Here is a 24,654-nt window from a genome sequence, read left to right as displayed (position 1 = left end):
TTGGCCAATCTCTCAGAGCTTGCGTATTTACAATTTTTCATTGGCTGGCTGTCACTCGGTCGCTGACGTAACAACACACAACGGCGAAAAATACCGTATTTTAGTACGATCATACAGATGACTAAGCAGCCAGCCACGCGCGTGTTGGAGGAAAATAGAAGGAAAGAAAGATAATCTCAATTTGGGACTCCTTTTTTTCCGATAAGTATTGATTCTCCAGTTAGATCATTGTGAAAAGGGAGAAGCTGACAGTATGTTTAAGGCTGCCTACTCCATACATAAATGTAGAGTTGATGTGAAGCTCAAGAACTTTGGCTGCGCTGCGGCGTCTTCCTCACCTCATCAGATACCTACCCACTATCAAAATTGATACCCCGAAGATGAGCTGTCTGAGGCAAGTAGAGATGCTGTTAGGGCGCTGTCAGTACGCGTTACGTACTGGTTAATCCCCCGGTTGACAACACTGTCTGTCTCTTGAACGGTTCGATTTGGGTATCCTTGTCTTAGACAACCGCACCCAGCAACCAACAGCGGAAGGCTTGGCCATATACTTGCCTACCGTTATGTAGGAGTTATCTACTCAAATACATAAGCTTGTATAGCGTATGGGATATCTTTTTGTCACTCGGTTATGCTACTCCTTCGTTGATTTTCTATTGCTCAACTACCGAAGTGTTGGGTGATCGTTCAATACAACTCGGGTAAGCTAAAAAAAAAAAGGGGGGGAATTCTGAGTCATTGGAGGATACCAAGCTGATATAGTATATACTCTAGAAAAACCAATCTGTGATAGCACCCCAAGCTTTCTAACAATATGGGGCACCACTGCTGGGTCTTCAAGGCGTTAAGATTATCGATTTATCATTCCCCGTCATCAGCAGATTCAGGTTAGTAAGCCGGGTGTTCCATAGTTGAATGCTCTCATGGTATATTGTTGAAGAAACACAAGCGGCATATATCCTGGTTCATTACAATGGCTACATGCCTATTCAAAGTACAGGCATTATGGCCGTACATCGAAAAATTGCAAAACAGGATATAATATTCCAAGCATCAACTACCTTCCCCAACACACTTGCCAAACTTCGAGCCTATCAAGAATCTTCTCTGCAACACTTGTTCAAAGGCGCAGTTCATGGCGGATGAGATTACCCCGGTTCACAATTGAGCATAATACCACCCTTCTATCTCAACCGGCACATAGACACGGAGATTGCGGGAACTTTCTGTACCCGCTTCACGCACGGTTACATTGCCTCCATCTCTCATGGATAAGCCGGACAAAAGGGCCTGGAGACGGATGCATCATCAACCCCCAACATTTATTATTAGCGACCTTGTGCAAAGTCGTGCATAACAATATATGCTCCGTCCTAAAACCAGATGGTATTTATCAGACGGCTGTCGTTGTCGGACCTGTTCTTGGGCCGTCCGTCCGCATCACCTCTTTCCACAGTTACCGGTGCCGGCATCTACGCGAACCATGTCGGGTATCCGCGATAACAATGTCCATTTTTCTCTCATTGATCCCCACGCGGACAGACACCGTCCTGTACCTATCTATCCCCGAGGTGGCTGGAATACCATCCGTCTTGGACTTGACCCACTTTATATTCTGATATCCATCAGACCCGCTTCTGTGTCCAGACATCCACCCCTTTGAAAATCTTATCATTACGGTTTTCGGGTCGATCTTAGTACATTTATTAAACCGGATCTACCAGTTCATTCCCGGCACAATCCACAGTAAAGTCTGGTCTTTATCTCATCTGTCGATCAGGGCTACTGTGGCGTTGTCCGATATTCTTTTTATAACCCTGATCGTTGTTCAGGGAGTCAGCAGTGAATATTTCATCATTCTGACCAAGCTGTGATGACAATCAGAGTTTGCTTGCTCTTGATCTTGGACAGCAACAGCTCTCGCGCTGTTCAATGCAGTTGGGTTCGATCCGTTATGCTTCACAACTATGGGAAACCCTTCAATGAACTTTGTGGTCGTAAAAATGTCGACACCTTGTGATCTTCCGAAACTGGGCGGACAAAATTTGCAGCATTGAATATTCATAACACTGGTTTTTATGATCTCAGACAAACAACAGAAACTTGCTGCCCGGGATATTCTATTCGAGTTGGTCATACTCCGTACGGGAAGCTTGATGCTCGTATACGGTGATGTCAACCCTTACCCGCGAGCCTGAATTGAAGGCACAGCTGGACAATGTGCATAGTTCCGAGGTGAATACACAGAGCGATAAGTAATATCTGTAGGGCGCATTCCTTTTTCATTTTGTTCAAGGTTAGGCTTATTCAGCTGCAAAATGAAGGCTGGATTCGATCCTGCAGAATCATCGAAAAAAAGAAAAAAGAAAAAGGCACTGGTTACCCTTGCGACTTCCAACGATCGACTTGCAGAGGAGAGACAATACCCGCTTTTACCACAGCCACAGAAGATGTTCACTGCGAACAGGAACATTACGAGCTAGCCACAGTTATGAAAATCTGCTCGATCATCAATCTCATGAGACGGGAGCTTTTCCCTTTTTTTCCAGCTCACCATTTGCCCCTGATATTCTCAAAGAAGTCGTCAACATATGTGTATGCCTCTAAGTGGAACTAGGAAATACCATTCAAGGTCAGGCAGACAGTTATCATGCATGCCCAGAATTGCCTGATTGGAATTGCAGATAGATCCCACAATTGCTAAACGTTGAAATCAATAACGATAATAATGGTTTTATCCAGGCTCCTCGCTTTTCTGCCCATGATTCACGAGCATTTCCTTGGCCTGTTCGTTACGAGTCAGACCAACTCCTTCAGCTTCACCCCTGGAGTTAATCGGCATCAGCGGATGCAAAGGCGGAAGCTAATAACCACCCTGTGTGTGCGGCTCTTCTAGGGGTATGATGATATCAATTCTCCGACTAGATTACGGCGAGCTCACAGTGAACTACTTAGTCAGGCTACCTCAAACATAGAACATTCAGCTTTCCTTACCAACGAGCGCTTCAGGGACACGAAAACACAGAACCACACCCGCTTTCAGCTGCTAAGTGGCATGACCACATACAACTCCACAGATTCTGGGCATGCGTCGAAGCTGCAGTCGAGAGTCAAAATGTTGGAGATAGCCGAGCCACAGGGAATAAAAACATCCAATCAGATCCACCAGTCATTCACATATGCTACGGATGGGAACAACGGGACAGGTCGACGACAGCCTTAAGTATAATATCCATTTTCCAACCACGAAAGGGGCTGCAAGTAGATCAGATCCATTTAAATTTCTTGCCCCTTTTGCCCTTTAAAGAATCGAATTTTAACGGATCGTGAAATTTCCAACTGACAACATCTATGAAGATCTTCAAAGAATTACATGGCCTAGATTTATTTTGTCTATCCAACACCAACAGTATGCGTCAGCTCTAACTGTATGTCCCTTTTTGCAACTTAATCAACTACTGGTTTCGCACAGTATCCAGCATGAGAACCTCCACCATCGCCTCCAGCGAGACATTGCCTCCAGTAACAACGACTACCAACCTCAGCTTGCCGGTCTCTGCATTCCTCGCCAACCGTTTCAGCTCTTCTTTGCACTCTTCGGAGAACAGCAAGGCAGCCAGTGGGACCACCCCAGAAGTCTCGGCGAGTGTCTTGGTCTCAGTAACAAAAAACTTTAGTGCCTCTCGGATTTGCTCGTCGTTGACGCCGAAGACATCTCTAACATACCCCTTGTTGCTGACGACAGGCCAAGCCCGGGGCGCAACGCAGGATCGCAGTCCATCCGCAATAGTGTTGACTGAAGAATCCACCATTTCTCTTCTTTTCCCACTCTTCCTCCCAGCCAAAAGATCGGCCGACCCTTTTGCAGGCTCAGTACCGTACACATTCACACCATGTGGCTGGCAGTAAACGGCTGTTCCTGCAAGCAGGGCGGCGCCCGAAGTGGGAACAAATATGGCATCAGGCTTGGTGGCGCCGAAGTTCTCCTGTTTTTGCATTTGGTCGATAATCTCAATACCCACTGAGCCGTGGCCTCGAATTATGTCGTAATCATCTGCTGGTGCGAGCACAGATGTACCAAGTGACTCTGCAAAAGCTTCTGCAATTTGCATGCACTCTGTCACAGAATTTCCTGAGAGATGAACTTGTACTCCTTGTGACTCTGCGAGGTAGACTTTGGTTTTGGATGCCGTCGGAGGCATGAATGCGTGCACCGGTATCTGGACGCCACGCATGCGACTGAGGAGGGAGGCTGCATATCCGCTTGCAAAGGCATGATTTCCTGCGTACTAACATTAATACCACTCCTGGTCGAATTTCATAAACAATCCAATAAGGTACACGAGGAGGCTTGATACATACCTGTGCTGAACACCACTATTCCCCTTTCAAGTCTCTCGTCCGACATTCGGGATAGGCAGCACATGAGGCCACGGATCTTGAAAGAGTTTGTGCGCTGGAGATTCTCGAGCTTGAAATAGAGCTCAACAGAAACATCTCGGGCAGCATCGCAAACTCGAGCATTGACTAATTTTGCTAAGGCAGAGTTGGGTTCAACTTTATGAAGAGGCGTGCAGTCGATGAAGTCATGGATTTCCTTATAGGCATGAATGACCTCTTCTGAGGTGTAGTGCACTCCCGTGATGGGAGACGTTTCAACAGCCGGCATATCTACCTAGGCAATAGTTAGCGGCCTCAATCTGCGAGGCTAGAGGAAGAGAGGTGCCGAAGATTGAAGTGCACAATCTATAATGAAATACCTTTTCCAAATGTGTCAACAAGTCACTAGCTTTACTGATTTTCCCCCTTTTGGTATAAATTGTGAGTTTCAGATATCCGACAGACAACGATCATGGGAATATATATTTTTATATTGAGAATTCCGAGACGTCTGTCACCATTGCTCTGGCTCGCGCCATTTCAGCCCAATCCCGACTGATATCTGACATATAAAAACGTCAAATTTCAATCTCGCCGAGATAATATGCTCGATAACTACCCTATGCCCATGTGGGTTCATTAGTTGGCCGTTGATCAACTACCCAAAGGCAGATCGGATCACCAAGGTTGCCACAAGGAGATAACATCCAGGAGAACAAGTCTCGAAGTTATCGTATCCTTTCTAGGACTGTCGGCAACTATGGGTTACCCTGAAGATCTTTGTTTACACAGCCCTGAAACCAAGTTACAGCGGCCATGGACGAATTATAGGCTTGCCATCACCCACTCAGTTCCAACCAAGGCTCCAGCAGAGAGTTACTGCATGCCATTCCTTCATCAAGGTATAACATCTTGGCCTGCATCTCCTTATCGGCAACTGTGTTTCTTACATCCGTCATGCTTCTTTTGGCAATGTTGCCCAGGTATCTAGTCGGTATGGATTGATCTATGCGGTCTCCGTCGACAGTTCAGCTCTCCCGGCGGTTATATGTTTACAAAATTTTAACTTTAAACCTGGCAAGCTAACCAAAGTTTAATTTGTTATCTAACTTTCTTCTTCCAAGAGCTCGGATCACGGGCCTTAACCTTAACTGACAAGCTCGGGATGAGATGAACCGTGCAAACAACAAGCAAATATTCAACACTTGCTCGAGATAGCCCGATGCTGATTGCCACTCCTACCGTCACGTTCCCACATTCGGCAAGTTAATTTTGCATTATAGATTCACAGACGTATGTAATGACAATGTTGGCAACCAAAAAAAAAAAAGGAGAGAATACTTGGGCTGGTAGATCCCACCTTGGCTTGTTGGCGTCATTCCAGAATCCACCGAACCCCCTTTACTAGCAGCGCCTTGTTAGTACCTTGATTATGACTACTGGTACATTTGGGTATGAGTTGCGGTAAGATCTACGGCAAGTTGTGATCAGGTAGTTACCAGCTGTGAAACGCTTACGACTCCTCAGGGGGGGTGGAATCTCTTTCCATTTGCCCCTCTAGAACCTACTTCTTTTTGCGACTGTGAATACGAACTAGTTAAGGGCATCGCTGATATGTATATCTATATAAGACTGTTATGTCTCCAGTCCCAACTCGGTTACGCCCATCTCTATCAGATGCCCAAGCTCATACTAACATCAATCATTGTTTATCTCTCTTTAATCTGTCTGCCCCTTAGTCAAAATGCATCCCTCCCATCCACATCAAGAACTTTCAGAGAAAAAAGGATTCTCTACTACAGATACAACTCCAGTCCATACACCATTGGAGACAAGCCGTCGTACTTCCGAATGTTTTCAGCGTGAGGAAAATATCATAGCAGAAACGGACCAAGTCGATGGCGGACTCAGGGCATGGCTTGTCCTTCTTGGTGCCTGGCTATGTTTTGCTAATTCATGGTATGCAACAACGTTTCCTTTTGATTTTGGATGATGTCAATTAACGTTTTTATAACAGGGGCATAACCTCCGTCTTTGGTGTATTTCAATCATATTATCTAGAAACTGGAATTCTAGGCTCCTCATACACAGCATCATCCATATCATGGATCGGATCTATACAAGCATTCCTCACCATGTTTGCTGGTGTCTTCTCTGGCCATCTCATGGATACAGGCTACACAACACAGGTTCTATATGCTGGAACTGGTATGATTGTCCTTGGGACTGCGTTACTCTCTGTCTGTAAGGAATACTACCAGGTCCTCCTTACACAAGGAATCTGTGTTGGTATTGGAAGTGGCATGCTGCTTCTTGTATCATTAGCAATGTTGTCCATGTGGTTCAAAAAGAAAAAGATGCTTGCTGCAGGTGTGGCGTCTACGGGAAGCGCACTTAGTGAGTATTTTGTTCAACTAGCTCACCTACTAGTTAACGATATCATTTTTTGGTTATATTACGAGCACATATAGCTGACGAGTTGGGGTTGTTTCTAGCTGCTTTCTACGTGCCAATCGTCCTAAACAAACTGTTTTCAAAAATCGGATTTGCCTGGACTGTTCGAGTATACGCTCTTATCATACTTCTCACTGCTGGGACAGCATGCCTGGTGATGACTCCAAAGAAGGTCGTCTTCAAACATGGACCGTTGATCAACGTGAGCTACTTCAAAGATCCAAAATTTACGTTGTTTGTCATCGGTAGGATATGACACTTCCCCTGATAACAAGTCTAAAATTCAAAAGCTAACGGATACATCAAGCCTTCGGCTTCACAATGGCTGCCAACTACATTCCTTATTTCTATCTGACGGCCTACGCAAAGGCGCTAAACGTCCAGTCGGGAACATTGGGCCTCGTCAGCATCATAAACGCTGTTTCAGCCATCAGCCGGCTCCCTCCCGCCTTGTTAGCGCATTAGTAAGTTTCGGTGGTCTCCTCGGGAAATATTTACCACTTGTTAACACAATCGCTAGCATTGGCGGTGCGAACACTCTCATCATTTGCTGCGGTTTATCGACCGTGACCCTATATATGTACACCTTGACCACATCAACATTCGGCGGACTTGTAGCTCTTGCTGCCTGTTACGCCTTGGCTTCAGGTGGTGTGCTCTTCCTTCCACCGATGATTTTATCCAACTTCGCCGGCGATGATCGTGCACAGTATGGAACCATGATTGGTATGGGCTATACAATTGGCGCCATCGGCGTGTTAGTCGGTAATCCAATTGCTGGTGCCACGATTAGCGGCTCCGCAACCAACACAGCAGTGAGAGAAATAGGAGACGTGGGTAAGGCGCATAGCAAGTACCTGGGCGTCTGGATCGTCGCAGGATCTTCCATGGCTATTGCCACAGCACTACATTTTAGCGCAAGGATGATCTGGGTGAATTGGAAAATCAAGGCTCAGGTATAAGGGGGACCTGACATTGTATGATGACTGACTGCATTTGGGTAAACCGGAAAGGGGGGATAAGGGATAGATTTGCGATTCCGACTTGCATTGGTCCATTGAGGCTGATTAAAAAAAAAGTTCATTCATGATAGACTATATCCACCTTCTAGTGTAGATTTTTTTTAAGAGATCTAATTATTTGACACAACTTGACTTCCTGCTCGGGACTGCTCTTCTCTCCTGTGCCGTTCACCGGGTAAAACAATCTACAGTTGTAGAGTTAGAATGGTACGTAAGATCATGAAAGCGGAGCCTTGCAACTGTACGTACCGCCCGGTCAAGCTCATATGGTAGTCCACGATGGCGACCACGTACCATCATCGCACACATCACTAGCTTGCTAACAATAGTGAATTTACCGGACAGGCCAGCGTTAATAGTCGGATGACCTAGGGAAAGACCAACATTTCCGCTGACGACACGTCAGCTGATGATCCTATATAAGTCGCTGGGAATCACCTACTACGCAGAAACTACTTCGAAAAAGATGGCGAAGACTTGGAAGGCCTGGACGGTGTAAGTTAATACAAACAGGCCAATTGATTCTTGGGATATAACATACTGGATCAGTCAGGTCCGCAATTTTATCACCCTCCGCTATGGTTATGAGGAAAACGCCTAGGAAGATGTACCATAGGTCAAAAGCAAGTTGTTTCTTGATATGCTGGCCAAGATAAGACGAGGAATTCGTGTTTTCGTCAACCTCTTCTTCAGACTCGTACAAACCGAGAGATGACTCTTCATATGTGTTTGTACTACACCAGGTTAGTTCGAGACTACGCACGAGAAATTCTATGGAGTTGACACACTTTCTCATACTGATGGCTACCGGGAATACGGAGATATACATCATCACTACCAGATATATGTTAGCCGTACACATTCACAAGTAGGAATAACGTCATAGTAACTCACCCATCAAACTAAATTGTACAGCAGGATGAATCTTCGACAAAGCAAATGTCGTAGCTCCAGCCGTTCTTGATGCAGTAGACTGAAAAGCCGCTGCGCATAATCGATGCCACGTCGTATCTATCGCGGTGACTTCCGGGTTCTTGAGGTCTAGAATCATAAAGAGCATGATATCGAGACCGTTAAGTAGCACGAGTGTTCCCAACAGCATCCATGTCGCCCGGCTGGGAAATAAAAGCGTGTAACATCGTCTGGGATGGTCCAGAAGGAAATTCAACGGCTCACGGATAGCTGAAGTTTTGGGAGAAATGCGGAACATGCACCATATGATAAGCCGGAGCATGCATGGGTAAGCAGTGTTGCCGGCGATGATGAGAAAGGTCATGAAGAGCATGGGGAATGTGCTAGAGCGAAAGTTGACCATGGAATCTGGGGTGAGCGCGAAGCCTAGGTTGTTATACGTTGTCATGCAGGAATAAAAGGCCCTTTACAATGTCAATCTCACAGTTCCGCTGGAGGGAAATATAGGCTAAGGCTGACAACTTACCACCAGACTGGATGTATTCCGTTCTCTAAAAGGTACTTCCGGTGACTTGGATCCGCGGTATAAGCCCAAATTATGAGGAGAACAGAACCAAGCAGTAGGAATCCAAAGTAATAGCCGCCAACTATCTTAGCTAGCAGTTTCAAACTTCGGTATTCGATACCACCGAGTTCAATCCTCTGTTCTTCAGTTAGGTTCAGAAACTGGGAATTCCGGCCTATGGTAGGCGTATAAGATAGATACGGCGCTTGGGATCCTCGCGAACCAGTTCTGCTGAGAGGCCGTAGGGAACGGGAAACCGATCGAGAGCGAGACCTAGGACGAGATGCACTGCCCAGAACGAAAGCCGATGAAGCAGCTTGTTCCACGGATGCTGCATGGGATAGGATTCTCTCTAGCTTTCCTCTGTCACGTACACTCGTGGCGCCTACAAGCGACGGATCGATGGATGTTGCTTTGGTGAGTTCATCTCCTGGGGTTTCATCAGCACAGCATAGCTATAAATCATCTAGAGAAGATCTCACCGTCAGCTTCTTCATCGACCTCATGAGCTCTATGGCCGGCTTCAAACTCTCTTGGACCAGGAATTCTCAGTGCCTTCTCCCTTGGTTTAAAGGTATCTGTCGAGAAAGAAACGTGTCCCGGCCCGGTAATTGGTAGCTGTTTTTCAACAACTGTCGGTTTAGAGCCATCCTGTTCCTTTTCATCCAGAACTTCATCCGGAATATGAGAATTTCGATGCTTCAGGCCTTCTGCTTCTTTGGCTTCTACCGGCTCAGGTAGTAGAACAGTCGGTTCTTCTATAGCCGTAGCTAAGCCAATTGTTTTATGGGTTTTTAGACCATGCTCAACACGATGAGTCCGCTCTGCAGATGGTAGACGAGAGAACCGCACTTGACATTCAGTTAACATCGTTTTTTGCCCGTTGTACCATTGGTAAAAGGTCAAGTCTTCCTACCGATTTCTTTGAATTTGGACTCAAACCAGTATAATCGTACCAGGACGACAATGAAGTTGATGAAGCAGATATTCCCCAGTACAGGGCTGATATAAAGCACCAGTTGCTGGAAGATAGACAACCCTTTGAAATCGACCCTAAGCCACTCGAGTTAGTATATCTCCGGTCTCATCGAGTCTTTAGACCGTATTTCAAGGTCTTTACGTACGTGTTCAGTCCCGTCATCGTGGCAGCTGCCATACCCTGGAACAAGGCATCGATCGCACTGATATTCTTCTGTGGGTATATCATCACCATTCCGACGAGGCCCAGTACCACGATATAGACATCTATCAAACCCCGTCAGTGCCGCTCATCAGCATCAAGGAGATCAACGTACAATGCACCATGATAAACGACGGCGCCGACACACGCGGCCACACTCTCGAAGAAAACATCCTGAACATCCGGATTCGACCTGCAAACTATCTAAGAGGCGAGATACGCAGCGGGCGGCTTCAAAGCACGTCTGAACTGAGACATCACTATCACAGCCGCAACAAGCTGAAGAACAGGCAGCAGCGGCAGCAGCAATTAAATAGAACGAGTCACCCGGTGAATGTATGAGGAGGTAACTCGACGGGCGTGAAAATGATAATTCTGTATCGCAAGATTGAAAGAAGAGGCGAAGGATTATATTATATGTACGGAGGAGAGAAATTTCCCGGCCAGAGACAAGGACAGGGACAGGGGCAAGGATGCGTCTCCTTGCTGCACTCCGTACGCTCTGGTGAAAAGACGAAGCTGACCGGTTGGTCACTCGGCTCCCTTTAGCGAGCTCACGGCATGCAAAAAGTGCACTTCTTTGCTTCTTTTCCCATGTGGGTGGAGGCTGGAGGCTGGTCAAATTTGATACCGGGAAGTTACTTTGTGCTGCCGGCGCGGAATCAAGGGGGCGACTGGGCCGTTTTTTTGTTAGCTAATTTAGCTAGTTAGGGCTTGTTTCTTTGAGCGGTGAATCAAGCTTTGCTTCGAATCGGAGAGTTTGGTTGCCACGGATGCGAGGGCTGTTGGATGGTAATTGATATTGATATTTGATATTTGATAGGGGGTGATGCAGCTAAGGGGTTGGTTACGGGATACCTTGCGATGCTGCGGTGTACGGCAGACCGCTTTGGACCTTTGGTTGAGTAAAGGTTGCTCATTAAGCCGTTAAGGATAAAATAAGAGAACAGATGAAAAGGCAATAATAGAGTCTGCTATTAATTTGCTCGTAGCTAGCTGTGTTTAATGTTTATTTAATGTTAATATAATGGTACACGGTGGTAGAAAAAAATTTGACAGCAAATGGTGGATGCATCCCGGACGCCCGATACATGGTGAAAAAAAAGAAAAGTCCAGCAATAAACAAGCAAAGAAGCATGGAAGAAGCAAAAAGAAGCAAAAGGAAGAAGAAAAGAAGACGGACGCAATGTTTAAACGTCCTCAAACTCTTCTTCGTCCTCGTCAGAACCTACATCTTCCTCCTTCTTGACCACCGGCTCCGTCTCCGTCTCCATCTTAACCTTCTTAGCCGCCGGCCCATCCTCCTCAGCGGGCGTAATGGGCGTCCCCGCATTCGTGTTGGGTCCGCTAGTGCCAGATTCAGAGTCCAGCTCTCTCTTCAGGCTGCTGCCGCTCGCCGCGGTGGTGCCGTTCGCACTGCCGGCTCCGCTTCCGTTGACTGTGGGGGTCCCGTTGGCCGTGACCGTGGCGGAGTCCGACTGTGCACCTGCGTCGGGAGTGGCACTGACGTCCTCGAACTCCTCGTCGTCCTCGTCTTCATCATCGGAGGATTCCGCGGCCTCGAGCTCCTTCTCCCGTGCCATCTCGGCGTAGTAAGTCGCAATAGTATCGTCCATGTCCTTCTTCTCCTCATCTTCGTCTTTGATGCCAACTTTGGAGTCTTCAGTGGTGGCATCGGCGGCCAATGTGGTAGTTGACGCAGCACCGTTCGGCTCGACCTTGACGGTAGGCAGATTACTTGCTTCGGTAGAGACGGTGGAATGAGTATGCCAGACCGGGAGAGCGTTTTGTTTTTCCAGAGCCGCCTTGCGTGCTTCCTTTTGAGCCTGTTCCTCCGCATTCCTCTCCGCAGAGGAAGAAAGGCTGACCTCCAGCGCCGAAGCATCGGTCTTGTTGACTCCTTTGACGGCCGACGAACCCTTTTTGTTGACCGCAATCGCAACTTTGGTCGGGTTCGTGTGTTGGTTCCGTATCACGTCCACCTTGTGCTCCCATGCAGTATCGAAATCGTTGGGCGGTATTTCGGTAGAGTCGATCTGGATCAGCAGGTTCAGGATGGAGTCCAACTGTGCCATGAGCTTGCTGTTCTTTTCATGGCCGCTCCGATCCGCGGCAGCACCTTCGACTTCATCCACGGGCGACAAGGTAGCGTTGCACCGCAGGCACTCGAACCCTCCCGGCCCTACGCTGCCGAGAACCTCCAGCTGGGTCCATTCGGCCGAACATCGCTGGCAGATAAACTCCTTTCTCTCCTGGTTCGGGGTGTACTGCGCTTTGATGGACGAGGTCAAGCGGGACACTCGGTACTTGATCGCATCGATAACCGGATACAGCGGAACGTAGTAGTATTCGCGAGGCCGAGTCTGGCCTTCTCGCATCTCCGTTCGGTGGTGTCTGATAGGGCATCAGTGTTAGCATCCCCGGTCTTCTTCTAGCGCGCCTCTCTTTGACGAAGAGACATACACAGCTATAAGCCTGTCCTCGCGGAGACGACCACAGAGCTTCCGCACGTCTTTCTGCTGCATTCCCAGGAGAAGAGCCAGATCTTCGGCGTTTAAGCTGTAGTATCAAGAAAGAATAGAAGACATTAGTTAGACCTCTCTCAAGACTCATAAGGCAAGAGGAGGCAAGGCATACACTGAGTGTATGAAGAGGGCATCGATGACCAGGATGTGACGGGTCTCGTAGAAAGCCCGCGCTGTCATCCGAATGAGCGTGCCGGCGAGATCCATGCTGGCTGTTTCTTCAGGATCAGGTCTGCAGTCTGTCTGCTAGTAATGCGAGCAGTGCTGTCAGCCAGCTAGTGTGTTGCTTGGGGGGAAGATATATGCCTATCTCATTGCGCCAGGCCGAAGGGACGCCCTCCGCGCGGCAGCAAAGCTGGCCGTGAGCGAGAAGCCGAGAGACAGACGCAGCAGCGCTTCGGTATCTGATCAGTAGCCGTCGATCTGGCTGTCCGCCTTCCTTGCACCGTGGGCGTTGAAGCTGGCGATGTCCGTCGAGGTTCGAAGATTTCGTCGTTTTTTTATGATGTTTTTTACAGTCATCGACTCGCTGAGTAAGCGCTTAGTAACATTAATGACTAATGATTGACTAAAAAGATGAGTAAGCAAGAGTCATTGCGCTCCTCGCTTAGACCCGCATAACAGGAGCTTTGGCTACGCACACACCACAACAACACGGGCTGGTGGCGCAGCGGTTAGCGCAGGGGATTGCAGCTATGTTTCTTCACAACTCAGAAGTGATATATTATCCCAAGGTCCCCGGTTCAATTCCGGGTCAGCCCTGTTTCTTTTTGCATATTTTTTTACCTTCTTCCCTCTGCTCTCTCCGTCTGTCTGTCTCTTTATTAAGTTGCCAGTTGTTTATTTTATTTATTGCGTATTTTTAGAGACATCCAAACGAAAGCCTGCCGAGGGGGAGCAAGCGACATCCCCGGGCCGGTGGCGTAGTGGTTATCGCAGACGATTGCAGATCGTAAGGTGCCCAGTTCGATTCTGGGTCGGCCCTGAACTGCATCCGTAGTATTTTTGATATTCTACTGTCAACACGATGTTCTTTTTATGCCTGCGATGCTCGTTGTTTGCTCTCCTTTTTCGCTTTTATTGTTCTTTTTGCGGCTCAAATGCCATATCACGTGAGAATCATTAGTCATACTCTGACTAAGCCGTATCTTTGACTTCAAGATTGAAAATAACAAGAAAAGACGGAAAAAAGAGGAGGAACAAGAGACGAAGATAGCACGAACAACCGCAGCATTGATAGATGAACGTTGCAAGTTCAATTCGCCCAGCATGGACCCAGCTGTGCAGAACCCCAGTCCGGCTGAGAATCTTGCCAAAGACGACCCTCCTGCCGCACAGGAGGCTGTCGCAGACCAGCACAGCAACAAGCGGAAGATGGACTCCGGCGCAGCTGGAAAAGGTGGCCGAAACAAACAAAAAGATATGGGAAGGAAGGCTTACAGGTAGGCTAGATTCTCCTTGGGTGATGGTTTTGTTTCTGTTAGTGTACTTCATCTTGATCAGGGCCAACTAACTAAGTCAGGAATAAACACATAGATAGGCGCGCAGCGAACGACCAGCAGGAGTCCAAGCGGAGGAAGATTGAGCAAGGAGAGAGTCCAATGCCGATATATGCTACTCAATTCTCCCAGGAAGACATCGATGCTGACGTACGGCGACCGAAGAAGAAGGTTATTGTCATGTTGGGCTATTCCGGCACCGGATACCATGGAATGCAGCTGTATGCACTTCACCACCGCCACATATATGACTACTTCGAGCTCGTCCCTCTAACTACTCTATAGATGTCCTACGGAAAAGACCATTGAAGGAGACCTATTTGCCGCCTTTGTTGCGGCCAACGCCATCTCCAAGGCCAACGCTGTAGATCCCAAGAAATCATCCTTTGTCCGTTGTGCAAGAACAGACAAGGGTGTGCATGCTGCCGGCAACGTTGTTTCTCTCAAGCTCATCATCGAAGACCCAGACGTAGTGCAGAAGATCAACGAGAAACTAAATCCACAAATCAGAGTATGGGGTATCATCCCGGCAACCAAGGGGTTCAGTGCCTATCAATTCTGCGATTCCCGCATGTACGAATATTTGATACCCTCGCATTGCTTCCTACCACCACATCCGAGCACTTTTCTGGCTCAGAAAATGGTTGAAATGGCGGAGAAGCATGGCGATATGGAAGCTTTTAAAGAGAGGCAGGCTGAAGTGGAGTCTTATTGGGAAGAGACAGACAAGAAGCACATCCAGCCCATAATAGATGCTCTGCCAGAGAAGATCAAACCCTACGTTCAAGCTGCCGTTGGCTCCGTTGGCGGCGAAGAAGACAAGACAACTTCAAGCAGCAATGAGGACGGAGAAGCTGGCCAGGAGAATGTGGGTGAAACTGATGCCAAAAAGTCCGACCTCACACCCGATGAACAGGCCCAAGTCAACGTGGCCATTAAGGACATCAGAACAGCCTACTTCGAAGCCAAGAATGAATACCGTATACCCCCCGAACGTCTCGCACGCATTAACGCAGCACTAGCCCTCTACGTCGGCACCAAAAACTTCCACAACTATACCATCCAAAAGACTTTCCGTGACGCCTCAGCAAGACGCCTAATAAAGTCCTTCAAAATCTCCAGGGACCCTGTCGTAATCAACGGCACCGAATGGCTGAGTTTGAAAGTCCACGGCCAAAGTTTCATGATGCATCAGATCAGAAAGATGGTTGCGATGGTTGCTTTGCTCGTTCGTTGCGGAGCAGATATCAACCGTATCAATGAAAGTTATCAGAATTCCAGGATACCGATTCCCAAAGCACCGGGGTTGGGACTGCTGCTTGAACGACCTATTTTCGACGGGTATAATAAAAAGGCAGAAGTGCTGGGTAGGGAGATACTTGATTTTGATAAGTATGAGAAGGAAATGGATGAGTTTAAGCTTAAGGAGATATATCAGCGTATCTTCACGGAGGAAGCTGAGAAACATGCGTATGTTGGACACGTACACGCCCTTTCTTTTTGTTGGCCGACACTAATTATCCTACCTACAGTTTCGGGACGTTCTTCAATCATATCGACAGCTATAAGGAAAATACTTTCTTATATGTCACTTCCGGTGGTCTAGCTGCTTGCTGCTCATCTACTGTTCAGCCCACTGCTGCTCAGGAGGAAGATGCTAGGAAGGCGGACAGCAAGATCCTCGCAGAGGTCGAGTCTGAGTCCGAGGCAGAGGTTGTGGATAACGGTGAAGATGGCGGTTAGTGATTGAAGCTCGTACTGAGCAAGCGCTTGGTCGCTGTATATAGTTAGATAGCTGTAGTCACAATATTGGAGTTAAACGAACACTTTACATCCACATATCCAGCTACAAAAAACAATTACTACTTCATTTTAATTCTCCTGTTACAATGAAATGGTATCTGTGAAAAACGGCTATGACTGGGACATCCCATTTTTTCTAACAGAATAAATACATAGAAGACATAAGAGAGGAGGAGGAGACTACTTAGCTTTCTTTAGTTGGGAAAAGAAAATAGGAAAGGGGGAGATAGGTACGTAAAAGGTAAGTAGAGAAATAGTAAATTCCTCGGTGTAGACGTGTAACTTGACCAATCAATCATCATATCACAGCTGCGTATATTCATTAAGCGTGTCATGACGACCCTCCCCGAAAGTGCAAAATAGCAAGGCAAAAAGAGAATAAAAGACATAAAGCAGAAGAATGGACATATGAAATAGAAAAAGGAAAAAAGTTGGGAAAGAAAAAAGAAGAAAATGGCATGGAGGGAGGGGCATTCGAGGGGCATTGGGGGAAGAGACAGTTATCCAGGAAAATCGACAAAGGGACTTGTGCTTGAGGTAACAAGAGAGGAAAAAAGCACAGATTACCTGCCAGAGATTGTGCTATACTACAGTCCTAGTAGAGTAGAAAGGAAATGACCCTTTAGAAGATAAGCGATCGGGTCTTTTGGCGTCGAGCCTCTTGGGAGCTGATGTTGGGCTGTGATAGCTGTGGTTGGTGTCTGGGGCGTGGAATAGCCCCAGGGGTTGGCCGAGTTTGGCCAATGTGTTGCTCCTTTGGAGGAGGTGGAGGTGCGTATGAGTGTCTAACAAGCTTTCTTTCTTCAACGGTTGGTGGCTTCTTCTCCTCAACGGCCCGTTTGATGTTGAGGTTCTTCTCACGGCGGAGGACGAGGTCAGTCCACGGTTTGGCTTGGCCACTTCCGGAGGAATGGCCCTTTCCAACGGTTTCAGAAAGGACTTTCATCCAACCGTCCTTCTCGACTCTGCTGTCTGCGTAGAAGTCAATGACCTCCCCGTTGCCGAAACGGATTCGGAAACCTTCTTCGACAAACATGTAACCTTCTTCTTCTTCGGCGAACGCAGATTTACGTCTGCGGCCACCCTTGGCAGATGTTTCTTTCTGGGTTAGAGATGACCTGTCATCGATCAACTTCACTGCCTTGGCCAAGTTGATAGTGGCACGAGGTTGTCGAGTAACCTCGTGGAAGGCAGTTAGTTTGGATCCTTGGAGTTTGAAGAGACGACGACGCCAGTACTATTTCCTCGGTTAGCCTGTACCTTATCAGATTAATATATTTGAAAAGGTGACTTACTGGACAGTCGCCTCCTTGCTGGGACAAAAATCCTTCCCAACTTCTAGCAGCCGCATGGTCCGCGTCTCTCATTTCACGGATACAGGCATTCATGCTCTTTGGCATGTCATCGTCAGTTGCGCCTTTGGGCTTGGGAACATACAGCAACTGAAGTTCCAAGGTACCAATCTTATATGGAGGCCGACGGGAGACAGTGGTAGCAGTGCTTCGTTTGCTCTTAACACTGCTTACAGTCTCATCAATGGCCCATTCGTTAAAGCAAGTCACGTCAACAGTAAGTGGGCGGCCAAAGGCTTTCTCCTCGAAATCAGCCAATGAGACGTAAGCGCGAGCAAAGTTACCATCTTTGTCCACAATCTTTCTGACTCTCTCCCAAGGGTCTATAATGTTGGCCAACGCCTTTTCTTCGGCCTGTCTTTTCTGCAGTTGTTGTGCCTCTTGCTGCTGGCGAAGCTCCATCTCCCGACGTTTCTTGGGGGATGCAAAGACACGGCTAAAGGCAGACGATTTCTGTGGCTTTGGAGCTTTAGCCGGGGAAGCGGGCCGTACCGGCTGTGGTTTAGGTTTGATTTGGTCTGGTTTCATCTGCAGAGTCAACTGGAACTCAAGCTCCTGCATAACTACAAGCTCAAACTCCTGGCCAATTGGAGCGGATCTACCGAGCTCTAGACACGAGGTTGTAACACAATGTAAACCATTGTCCAAAGTTAGCGAGAAGTAGGATCGTTCACCTAAATAAATAATGTGAGCACATATTATTCTTCAAAGAATTAGCGGAAGGAAACTTACCTCGAGGAAGTGGAAGGTCCAAATCTTTAGCACCAACCACCTTGACAAAAAGTCTTCCACGGTCGGCATCTTCTCCAGCGTTGTCACCGGCATCGCCAGCTTCAGCCTCTGCGGCTTCTTCGGTGCCCTTTGATGCATCCTTAACAGTGCTTTCTTGTCCAGGTAGCGGTGGGGCAGGCTCCTCCGCAATTGTCTTGCGAGGAATTGATCCGGCCATCTTAATGCTTTGGCGCCTTGCCTTGGGGGTCCAAGGCTCAGTCGTCCAGGTTTGCTGGCTGGCTTTCCTTGGGGAGCTTGGAGCAGCTAGGGATTCCGTGTTACCATCATCCTCTGGACGGCTTGTTGCAACTACCATCTTCGTGTTCTGTCTCATGAGGTAGCCTCTCTGTTTTGTTGTAGTCGTGTCAGCTGTGTTTCTGTCAAAGGTGGTGGATGGAGTTTTTTGTGCTGAACTGCCTGTGTCTAATGCCTGTGTTGGGTCTTGAGAAAAGGGAATGTCAAATGCTACCTTTTGAGCCTCCATAACTCGGTCAAACTCGGCATCAAGGCCAAAGCCATCGCTGCCAGAGTCCATTTTAATGTCAAGCTTAACCAGTGAGCTAATTCGAGACTTTTCAGGCAGTGGTGCGAGTTCCAAAGGCTTGTGTTCTTGGTGTTCTTTGTGTTCTTTTGGTTCTTCAGCTACGTTGCTCTCTTCTTCCTTGGTAGATTGCTCTACACGCGGTAGAGGCTTGAACTCCTCAATGGGTGAAACGGGAACATCTTGACCACTGACTCTGCGGCGTGTTGCTGCCATAGTGTTTACATCTGCCGGAGTCAACGAGGTGCGTGTCTTGTAAGTACCACCTGGGGCTTTAATAGTCGCAATGGGTTCAGGAACGATAAGCGACTGGTCAGGGGATTCGGCAGGTGAAATTGGATGACGAATAACAGAATCGGGGCTCCCAGGCCGATCAAGCGAATTACGGATATTTTCCAGCTCAATGCGAGGAGGCTGCGCAAGCCGATCTTCAGCAGGAGGTGTGGACTGATCGATGTAAGATGTAAACTGAACATCAAAGTTAGGGTCTGCATCAGCGCCGGACATTGATGATGCCAGCAAATCATGCTCAGGGTATCGAGGGGAATGAACAGCCTTGGTAGGGGTCAATTCTCCGGATCCCATGTCGAAGCTGTGTAAAGTACCTCCTGGAGGCGTAGGTAAGTCGTCCTTGGATGTATCAGAGTAGCGACTGCTAGAGTCATCTACAACGTGACCCTGCATCTCAGCATGGCCAGACTCATCATTCGTATCATTCTCGACGAAACTGGGGACTGAGTAGAGGTCAATATCGTCTTCATCCTCCTCTTCTTTTATAATAACAGTCTCGTCTTCGAATAGTTGGTCGGTTTCCAGCGAAGGAATTGGTACATCCGGGTCCAAGGGCAAGGAGTTGTAATTTCCAGAGCCGTGCGAAGTATCATGATAGTCACTCAACTCAGAAGACTCTTCTTGCCTTTTGATGTTCTTCAGAATTGACTCGCGGGAAATGCGAGGAGACTCAATTGCAGTTGACTCATCATGATTCTCGGAATTGTGGCTATGATCAAGGTCACGCTCAACACTTCTCTCCTTTGCTCCTGCGCGCCTCATTCGCCTCTCGCGCTGTGTTTCCGCATCAGACTGGTAGCTATGTTCACCACTCATCATCAACTTCAGTCTATCCTCTAGGGAGAGGGAGCTCCGACTAGGGCTAGCGATATCCAATTTGGAACAGGAGGCAGGTCGAAGAGGCTGTGGCATGTCGCGCTGAGTACTGCTTCCACGTTCGAATGCGGCATTCAACCCAGAGCTTGGGGAGCTCCTAGAAGTCTGGGGAGTGGACTGCGAAGGGGGAAGTGGTGGAAGCGGTCGGCGCTCTCCGTTGGAGTCCAGGGATTCAATGCGGTTCTTGAACAGGGTGGAGTCTCTAGAACTTGGTCTGATGTCAGGGCCAGGGCTTCCAAAGTCGTCGTTAAATGGATCCCCGTCACTTCCGACAGTCTCATCATTAGCGCTGTCTGGGCTCATGTAGCGCCATTCATCAGGGAGGACAACTGGAGTTTTGTCAGTGTCTTCTAAAGAGGCATCAAAACTGTCCTCGATCTCCATGGAATAGCTGTGATCAAAACTATCTTCGTTGCTTGCATCTTCAAAGCTTCCTTCACGCGAGCTAGAAGCCACGGATGAAGGAACTGGTGTGGTCATCTCATATTCGTTAACTTGGGGTGGAGCTGCATCGAAGGTGACACTCTTTGTCTGGCGATGGTAGCTGTATCCTTCAGAGGTCATGCTGACCCTACTCTCGTCGCCATCGTCAGACCAAATTTCGCGCCGTGGGTCGAATGAGGCTGATCCTCGGTCAAACCGGCTTGCTTTCGATAGCGAGGATTTACCTGGCGACTGAGAAGTTGGCGACTTTATTGGGGAACTAGCGTCCTCATCGCCGCTTTTGGTCGTGGACGGCGATGCTCCCACCCCCTCGCCACTGTGCCTAAATCCTGCAGATTGCGATGGGAGCTGACGTCGAGCATCAATCTGACTTGTTCCATCTTGGCTGTTTTGAAACTGGCGGCTTAGAGGCCTGCCGCTTGCTAGCGGCCTCTCCAAAACCTGGATGTGGGTAGGATCGTATTCCTGCTTGTGCTCTCTAGCGAACATGCTGCTGTTCTTGACACGCGACGCGCGCATTAAATTCTCAATTGATGATCGTTTACTTGCAGCGGGTGTCCTTGGGGACCCGTCATATGGATCGCTATTCTCGTGGCCGGGCCTGTACGGCGAGCCAGCGTCACGGCCTTGCCAGAAGCGCCGCGGAGAGGTAGCATTGCTCAATGGTGAGTTTTCAAATGGCGATGATTCATTACTTGCCGGATCCTGCGGGGTATGTTAGATGTTTCAAGTAGGAATATGCAAGAAGAAGCAAAGCTGATTTAGCGTACCTTCCAACTAGGCGAGTTGCGCTTGTGAGCCACTGGGCTGAGCTCGGAGAGCGGGCGCTGACCCGGACCCATCGTTCAATAAGTAAATATTGAAATCTGTGCATGAAACAGGTCAGTATAAGCATGATATCAAGATGGCCGATCCCGCCTCTCCAAAAAAAAAAGGGGGGGCAATCAATGACACTCCTACCTCGAACAGAATAGACAAAACAAAGGCTCGCGACGAGCGATCAAATGTAATATCCCTTGGTATGATATGCTGCGACTCTGATATCAAGGGATCTAGCACCGGACAATGAGGAATCAAAAGGGCTTCCACAAAGGATTGGGAAGAGTAGAATCGAGTCGCGAACGACAACAAATAACAAAACAGAGCGAGTTTGCGCAGCGCGCAAAGCGCTAACGAATGAGGGAACAGAAAGAGGGCTGCAAGAGCAGGGTATCTCTGCAGGACGAAGAAGAGACTGTGTCTAGAGAAAAGGAGAAAAAGAAGAGGAGAAGAAGAAGAAGATAAATGGTGCTTCGATGCCTGATGATGGAGTTGAAGTTGGAGTTGAGGAGTTGATATAAAGTGTTGACAAATAAAACGCAAAAGCCTATTTGTTGCCATGACAACTGCTTAGTAACAAGTTTATTGACAGCTGAGTCATGGCTGAGTCATTGACGCGGTAAAACGTTTAGCCGAAGCGTATCAAAAACTCAAAATAAAAAATACTGAAGAAGCAAAAGAAGCCGACGACGACGAGGACATCGACATCACGGAGAAGTCATTGGAGCGTGCAGCTGGGATATCAAGAGAGATGCTGTCGGTACGGTCCGCGGTTGGGCCTAGGTCCATGTGCCTGTACTGCCAGACCACACGCGCGAGTCGGCAGCCCATCAGCGAGTTGGCGCTGCAGCCATGGAGACAGCTCTCCAGGGCAGCTTCGACAGCCCATGCTCGACGGAAGCCCTCGCGGATGAGGCTGTCACCGAACGTATCGAAGTCGGTGCTACCAGACGAGAAGTCCAAGAGGTCTGGCCGGTTTGAAAACAGCCCGTTTGGCGCCATGAACCGGACCAGCGTTCGCCTACGGGATACCGCACGCCCCAGATCAGACGCCGAGCTGAGACGAGCAGCCAAACCGAAGTTCAGAGAAGGCCAGGACACGGAGAAGAGCGAAGAGTCGTGGATGAAGCCTCTGAAGATGCAGATCGCCCTCTCTCCCGTGCCGTACAATCGACGTATGGCCATCAAGGAGAAGATTGCCGACATTACTTCATTCGACCAGTTCCCACTTCTCGATGTTGTGCGCGAGGCCGTGTATAAGAATGCACTGGTGGGAATGGAGGATGTCACTCCTACACCCATACAGCGCGTCGCTATACCGACACTGTTGGGCAACAATAACAAAATCCCCGACCCCGCAGCCCAAACGGACGACCTTACGCCCAAGTATGACCAATTCCTGCTTGCGGCGGAAACTGGCTCGGGCAAGACTCTGGCCTATCTTGTCCCTGTCCTGGACGCTCTCAAACATGCAGAGGCCTTCCAGAAGGAACAAGACAAGATCGAGGCAGACGAGAAGGCGAAGAGGGAGCAAGAGGAGAAAGAACGGCGAGAAAAGAACAACATATTTGAGTTGGAGTCCCCTGAACTTACAACACCAGATACATACCAGGATGTTGCGAAACCTCGAGTTATTATTCTGGTCCCTACATCTGAATTGGTCAATCAGGTCGGCCACTTAGTCAAGCAGCTCTCCCACACCATCAAATTCCGTTCCGCTCTTATCAGTTCTTCGCAGACCCCGCGTAGGATTCGGAATAGCTTGTTCAACCCCGCTGGCTTAGACGTACTTATCAGTACACCGCACCTGGTTAGCTCAATTGCGGAGTCCAATCCATACATTTTAAGTCGTGTAACTCATATCGTCGCGGACGAGGCGGACTCCCTGTTTGACCGGTCGTTCTCGCCAATCACTAACTCCATCATCGAAAAAGCGGCGTCAACTCTGAAGCAGCTCATCCTCTGCTCCGCTACCATTCCTCGACACCTAGATAACCGCCTTCGTGAACTATACCCTAATATTCGAAGACTGGTTACTCCAAATCTTCACGCCATTCCTCGAAGAGTTCAACTTGGCGTCGTCGATGTTGACAAAGAACCCTACCATGGCAAAAAGTCCCTTGCATGCGCCGACGTTATATGGTCTCTAGGCAAGGCTGGGAGCGGTGACGACGGAGATGCCTTTGCTCGCATCACCGGCACTCCAGAGACAAAACATATTATTGTTTTTGTCAACGAACGCGAATCAGCTGAAGAGGTAGCCAGTTTCCTTGCCTCAAAGGGAATCGATGCCGTTGCATTAACCCGTGACACCTCCGAGAAACGGCAAACCGAGATCCTCAATGAATTTACCCAGGCAAAGCCACAGCTTTCTGAAGAGGACAAGAAACTACTTATGAAAAGCAAGAAGCTTGATTCAGGCTCAATCCCATTCCTGCGAGACGATGAACCTAAAAAGGCCAGCACCGCCAAGTCACTGGACAACACCAAAGTTCTTGTCATCACTGACCTAGGATCCAGAGGAATCGATACTGTAGCTGTTCGAAACGTCATCTTGTACGATGTCCCTCACTCGACTATCGACTTCATTCATCGTCTCGGTCGCTTAGGCCGTATGGGCAGAAGAGGCCGAGGTATCGTCCTTGTCGGTAAGAAAGACCGAAAGGATGTTGTTAAGGGTGTCCGTGAAGCGATGTTTAGAGGACAAGCACTGATTTAACGACCATCTCCGCCATTTGCCACCAATTCTCCTCATATATTCATTATCTTCTCTTCTTATATGTCCTCCTGTATTATATACCATTCATGTTGCATTGAATCCCCGGCGCCGGTTAAAATTGTATGATAGTGGGCAACGGATTGGAGGCGTTATGAGTGCAAGTTGGAATACTATAGAAATGCAATAAACATTAATGAATTCTAGAACATATCCTTACCTACCAAACTTGCCGAATTTCACAACTACACAAGTAGTAGTAGCATTAACAAATATTTGCTACCGTGGGCAAATAATTTGGTCAACACTAGTGAACCGATATTACTATAGCTAGATACTCCGTTGTGCATAGCAAACCAAGGCACGAAGCCTTTATGTAGTAACAAATATCTTCGCTGTCCATTATTAAGTTCTAATATACATATCTTACAAGTACGGTGCTTCTACTCGCACTGTACACAAACAAACAACTCCACCGTCTAGCAAGCACGGAATGTATCCACC

General features: G+C 48.1%; 7 protein-coding genes and 2 non-coding genes across 9 annotated transcripts; 5 read left to right on the top strand and 4 right to left on the bottom strand.

Annotated features, from left to right (window-relative positions):
* Window positions 1–3,455: 3,455 nt before the first annotated feature.
* On the bottom strand, window positions 3,456–4,669 carry MGYG_02182 (serine racemase; the record flags this gene model as incomplete). Its single annotated transcript, XM_003174605.1, has 2 exons — window positions 3,456–4,282; window positions 4,363–4,669. 2 exons carry the CDS (start codon window positions 4,667–4,669, stop codon window positions 3,456–3,458), a joined length of 1,134 nt encoding a protein of 377 aa, XP_003174653.1.
* Window positions 4,670–6,124: 1,455 nt separating this feature from the next.
* Window positions 6,125–7,796, top strand: MGYG_02181 (hypothetical protein; the record flags this gene model as incomplete). The annotated part of the gene is made up of 5 exons (XM_003174604.1): window positions 6,125–6,339; window positions 6,398–6,777; window positions 6,876–7,079; window positions 7,142–7,298; window positions 7,355–7,796. The coding sequence occupies 5 exons, from the start codon at window positions 6,125–6,127 to the stop codon at window positions 7,794–7,796; spliced, it is 1,398 nt and encodes a 465-aa protein (XP_003174652.1).
* A 170-nt stretch (window positions 7,797–7,966) lies between these two features.
* MGYG_02180 (potassium transporter 1) lies at window positions 7,967–10,686 on the bottom strand (the record flags this gene model as incomplete). The annotated part of the gene is made up of 11 exons (XM_003174603.1): window positions 7,967–8,041; window positions 8,106–8,247; window positions 8,299–8,342; window positions 8,398–8,590; window positions 8,645–8,690; window positions 8,751–9,232; window positions 9,295–9,763; window positions 9,816–10,184; window positions 10,250–10,386; window positions 10,458–10,578; window positions 10,629–10,686. The coding sequence occupies 11 exons, from the start codon at window positions 10,684–10,686 to the stop codon at window positions 7,967–7,969; spliced, it is 2,136 nt and encodes a 711-aa protein (XP_003174651.1).
* Window positions 10,687–11,703: 1,017 nt separating this feature from the next.
* Window positions 11,704–13,245, bottom strand: MGYG_02179 (transcription initiation factor IIE subunit alpha; the record flags this gene model as incomplete). The annotated part of the gene is made up of 3 exons (XM_003174602.1): window positions 11,704–12,907; window positions 12,977–13,072; window positions 13,151–13,245. The coding sequence occupies 3 exons, from the start codon at window positions 13,243–13,245 to the stop codon at window positions 11,704–11,706; spliced, it is 1,395 nt and encodes a 464-aa protein (XP_003174650.1).
* A 449-nt stretch (window positions 13,246–13,694) lies between these two features.
* MGYG_10525 lies at window positions 13,695–13,800 on the top strand. The gene has a single exon. It is a non-coding gene; the product is annotated as a tRNA-Cys (tRNA).
* Window positions 13,801–13,950: 150 nt separating this feature from the next.
* Window positions 13,951–14,023, top strand: MGYG_10524. Its single transcript has one exon. It is a non-coding gene; the product is annotated as a tRNA-Cys (tRNA).
* Window positions 14,024–14,307: 284 nt separating this feature from the next.
* On the top strand, window positions 14,308–16,280 carry MGYG_02178 (tRNA pseudouridine synthase 1; the record flags this gene model as incomplete). The annotated part of the gene is made up of 4 exons (XM_003174601.1): window positions 14,308–14,480; window positions 14,579–14,758; window positions 14,823–16,007; window positions 16,070–16,280. The coding sequence occupies 4 exons, from the start codon at window positions 14,308–14,310 to the stop codon at window positions 16,278–16,280; spliced, it is 1,749 nt and encodes a 582-aa protein (XP_003174649.1).
* A 682-nt stretch (window positions 16,281–16,962) lies between these two features.
* Window positions 16,963–21,457, bottom strand: MGYG_02177 (hypothetical protein; the record flags this gene model as incomplete). Its single annotated transcript, XM_003174600.1, has 4 exons — window positions 16,963–17,577; window positions 17,636–18,366; window positions 18,425–21,320; window positions 21,386–21,457. The coding sequence occupies 4 exons, from the start codon at window positions 21,455–21,457 to the stop codon at window positions 16,963–16,965; spliced, it is 4,314 nt and encodes a 1,437-aa protein (XP_003174648.1).
* A 728-nt stretch (window positions 21,458–22,185) lies between these two features.
* MGYG_02176 (ATP-dependent RNA helicase mrh4) lies at window positions 22,186–24,153 on the top strand (the record flags this gene model as incomplete). The annotated part of the gene is made up of 1 exon (XM_003174599.1): window positions 22,186–24,153. One exon carries the CDS (start codon window positions 22,186–22,188, stop codon window positions 24,151–24,153), a length of 1,968 nt encoding a protein of 655 aa, XP_003174647.1.
* Window positions 24,154–24,654: the final 501 nt, after the last annotated feature.

Source organism: Nannizzia gypsea, genomic scaffold, assembly GCF_000150975.2.
Source record: "Nannizzia gypsea CBS 118893 supercont1.2 genomic scaffold, whole genome shotgun sequence".
Lineage (NCBI taxonomy): Eukaryota > Fungi > Ascomycota > Eurotiomycetes > Onygenales > Arthrodermataceae > Nannizzia > Nannizzia gypsea.
This window is presented reverse-complemented; position numbering and strand designations above follow the sequence as displayed.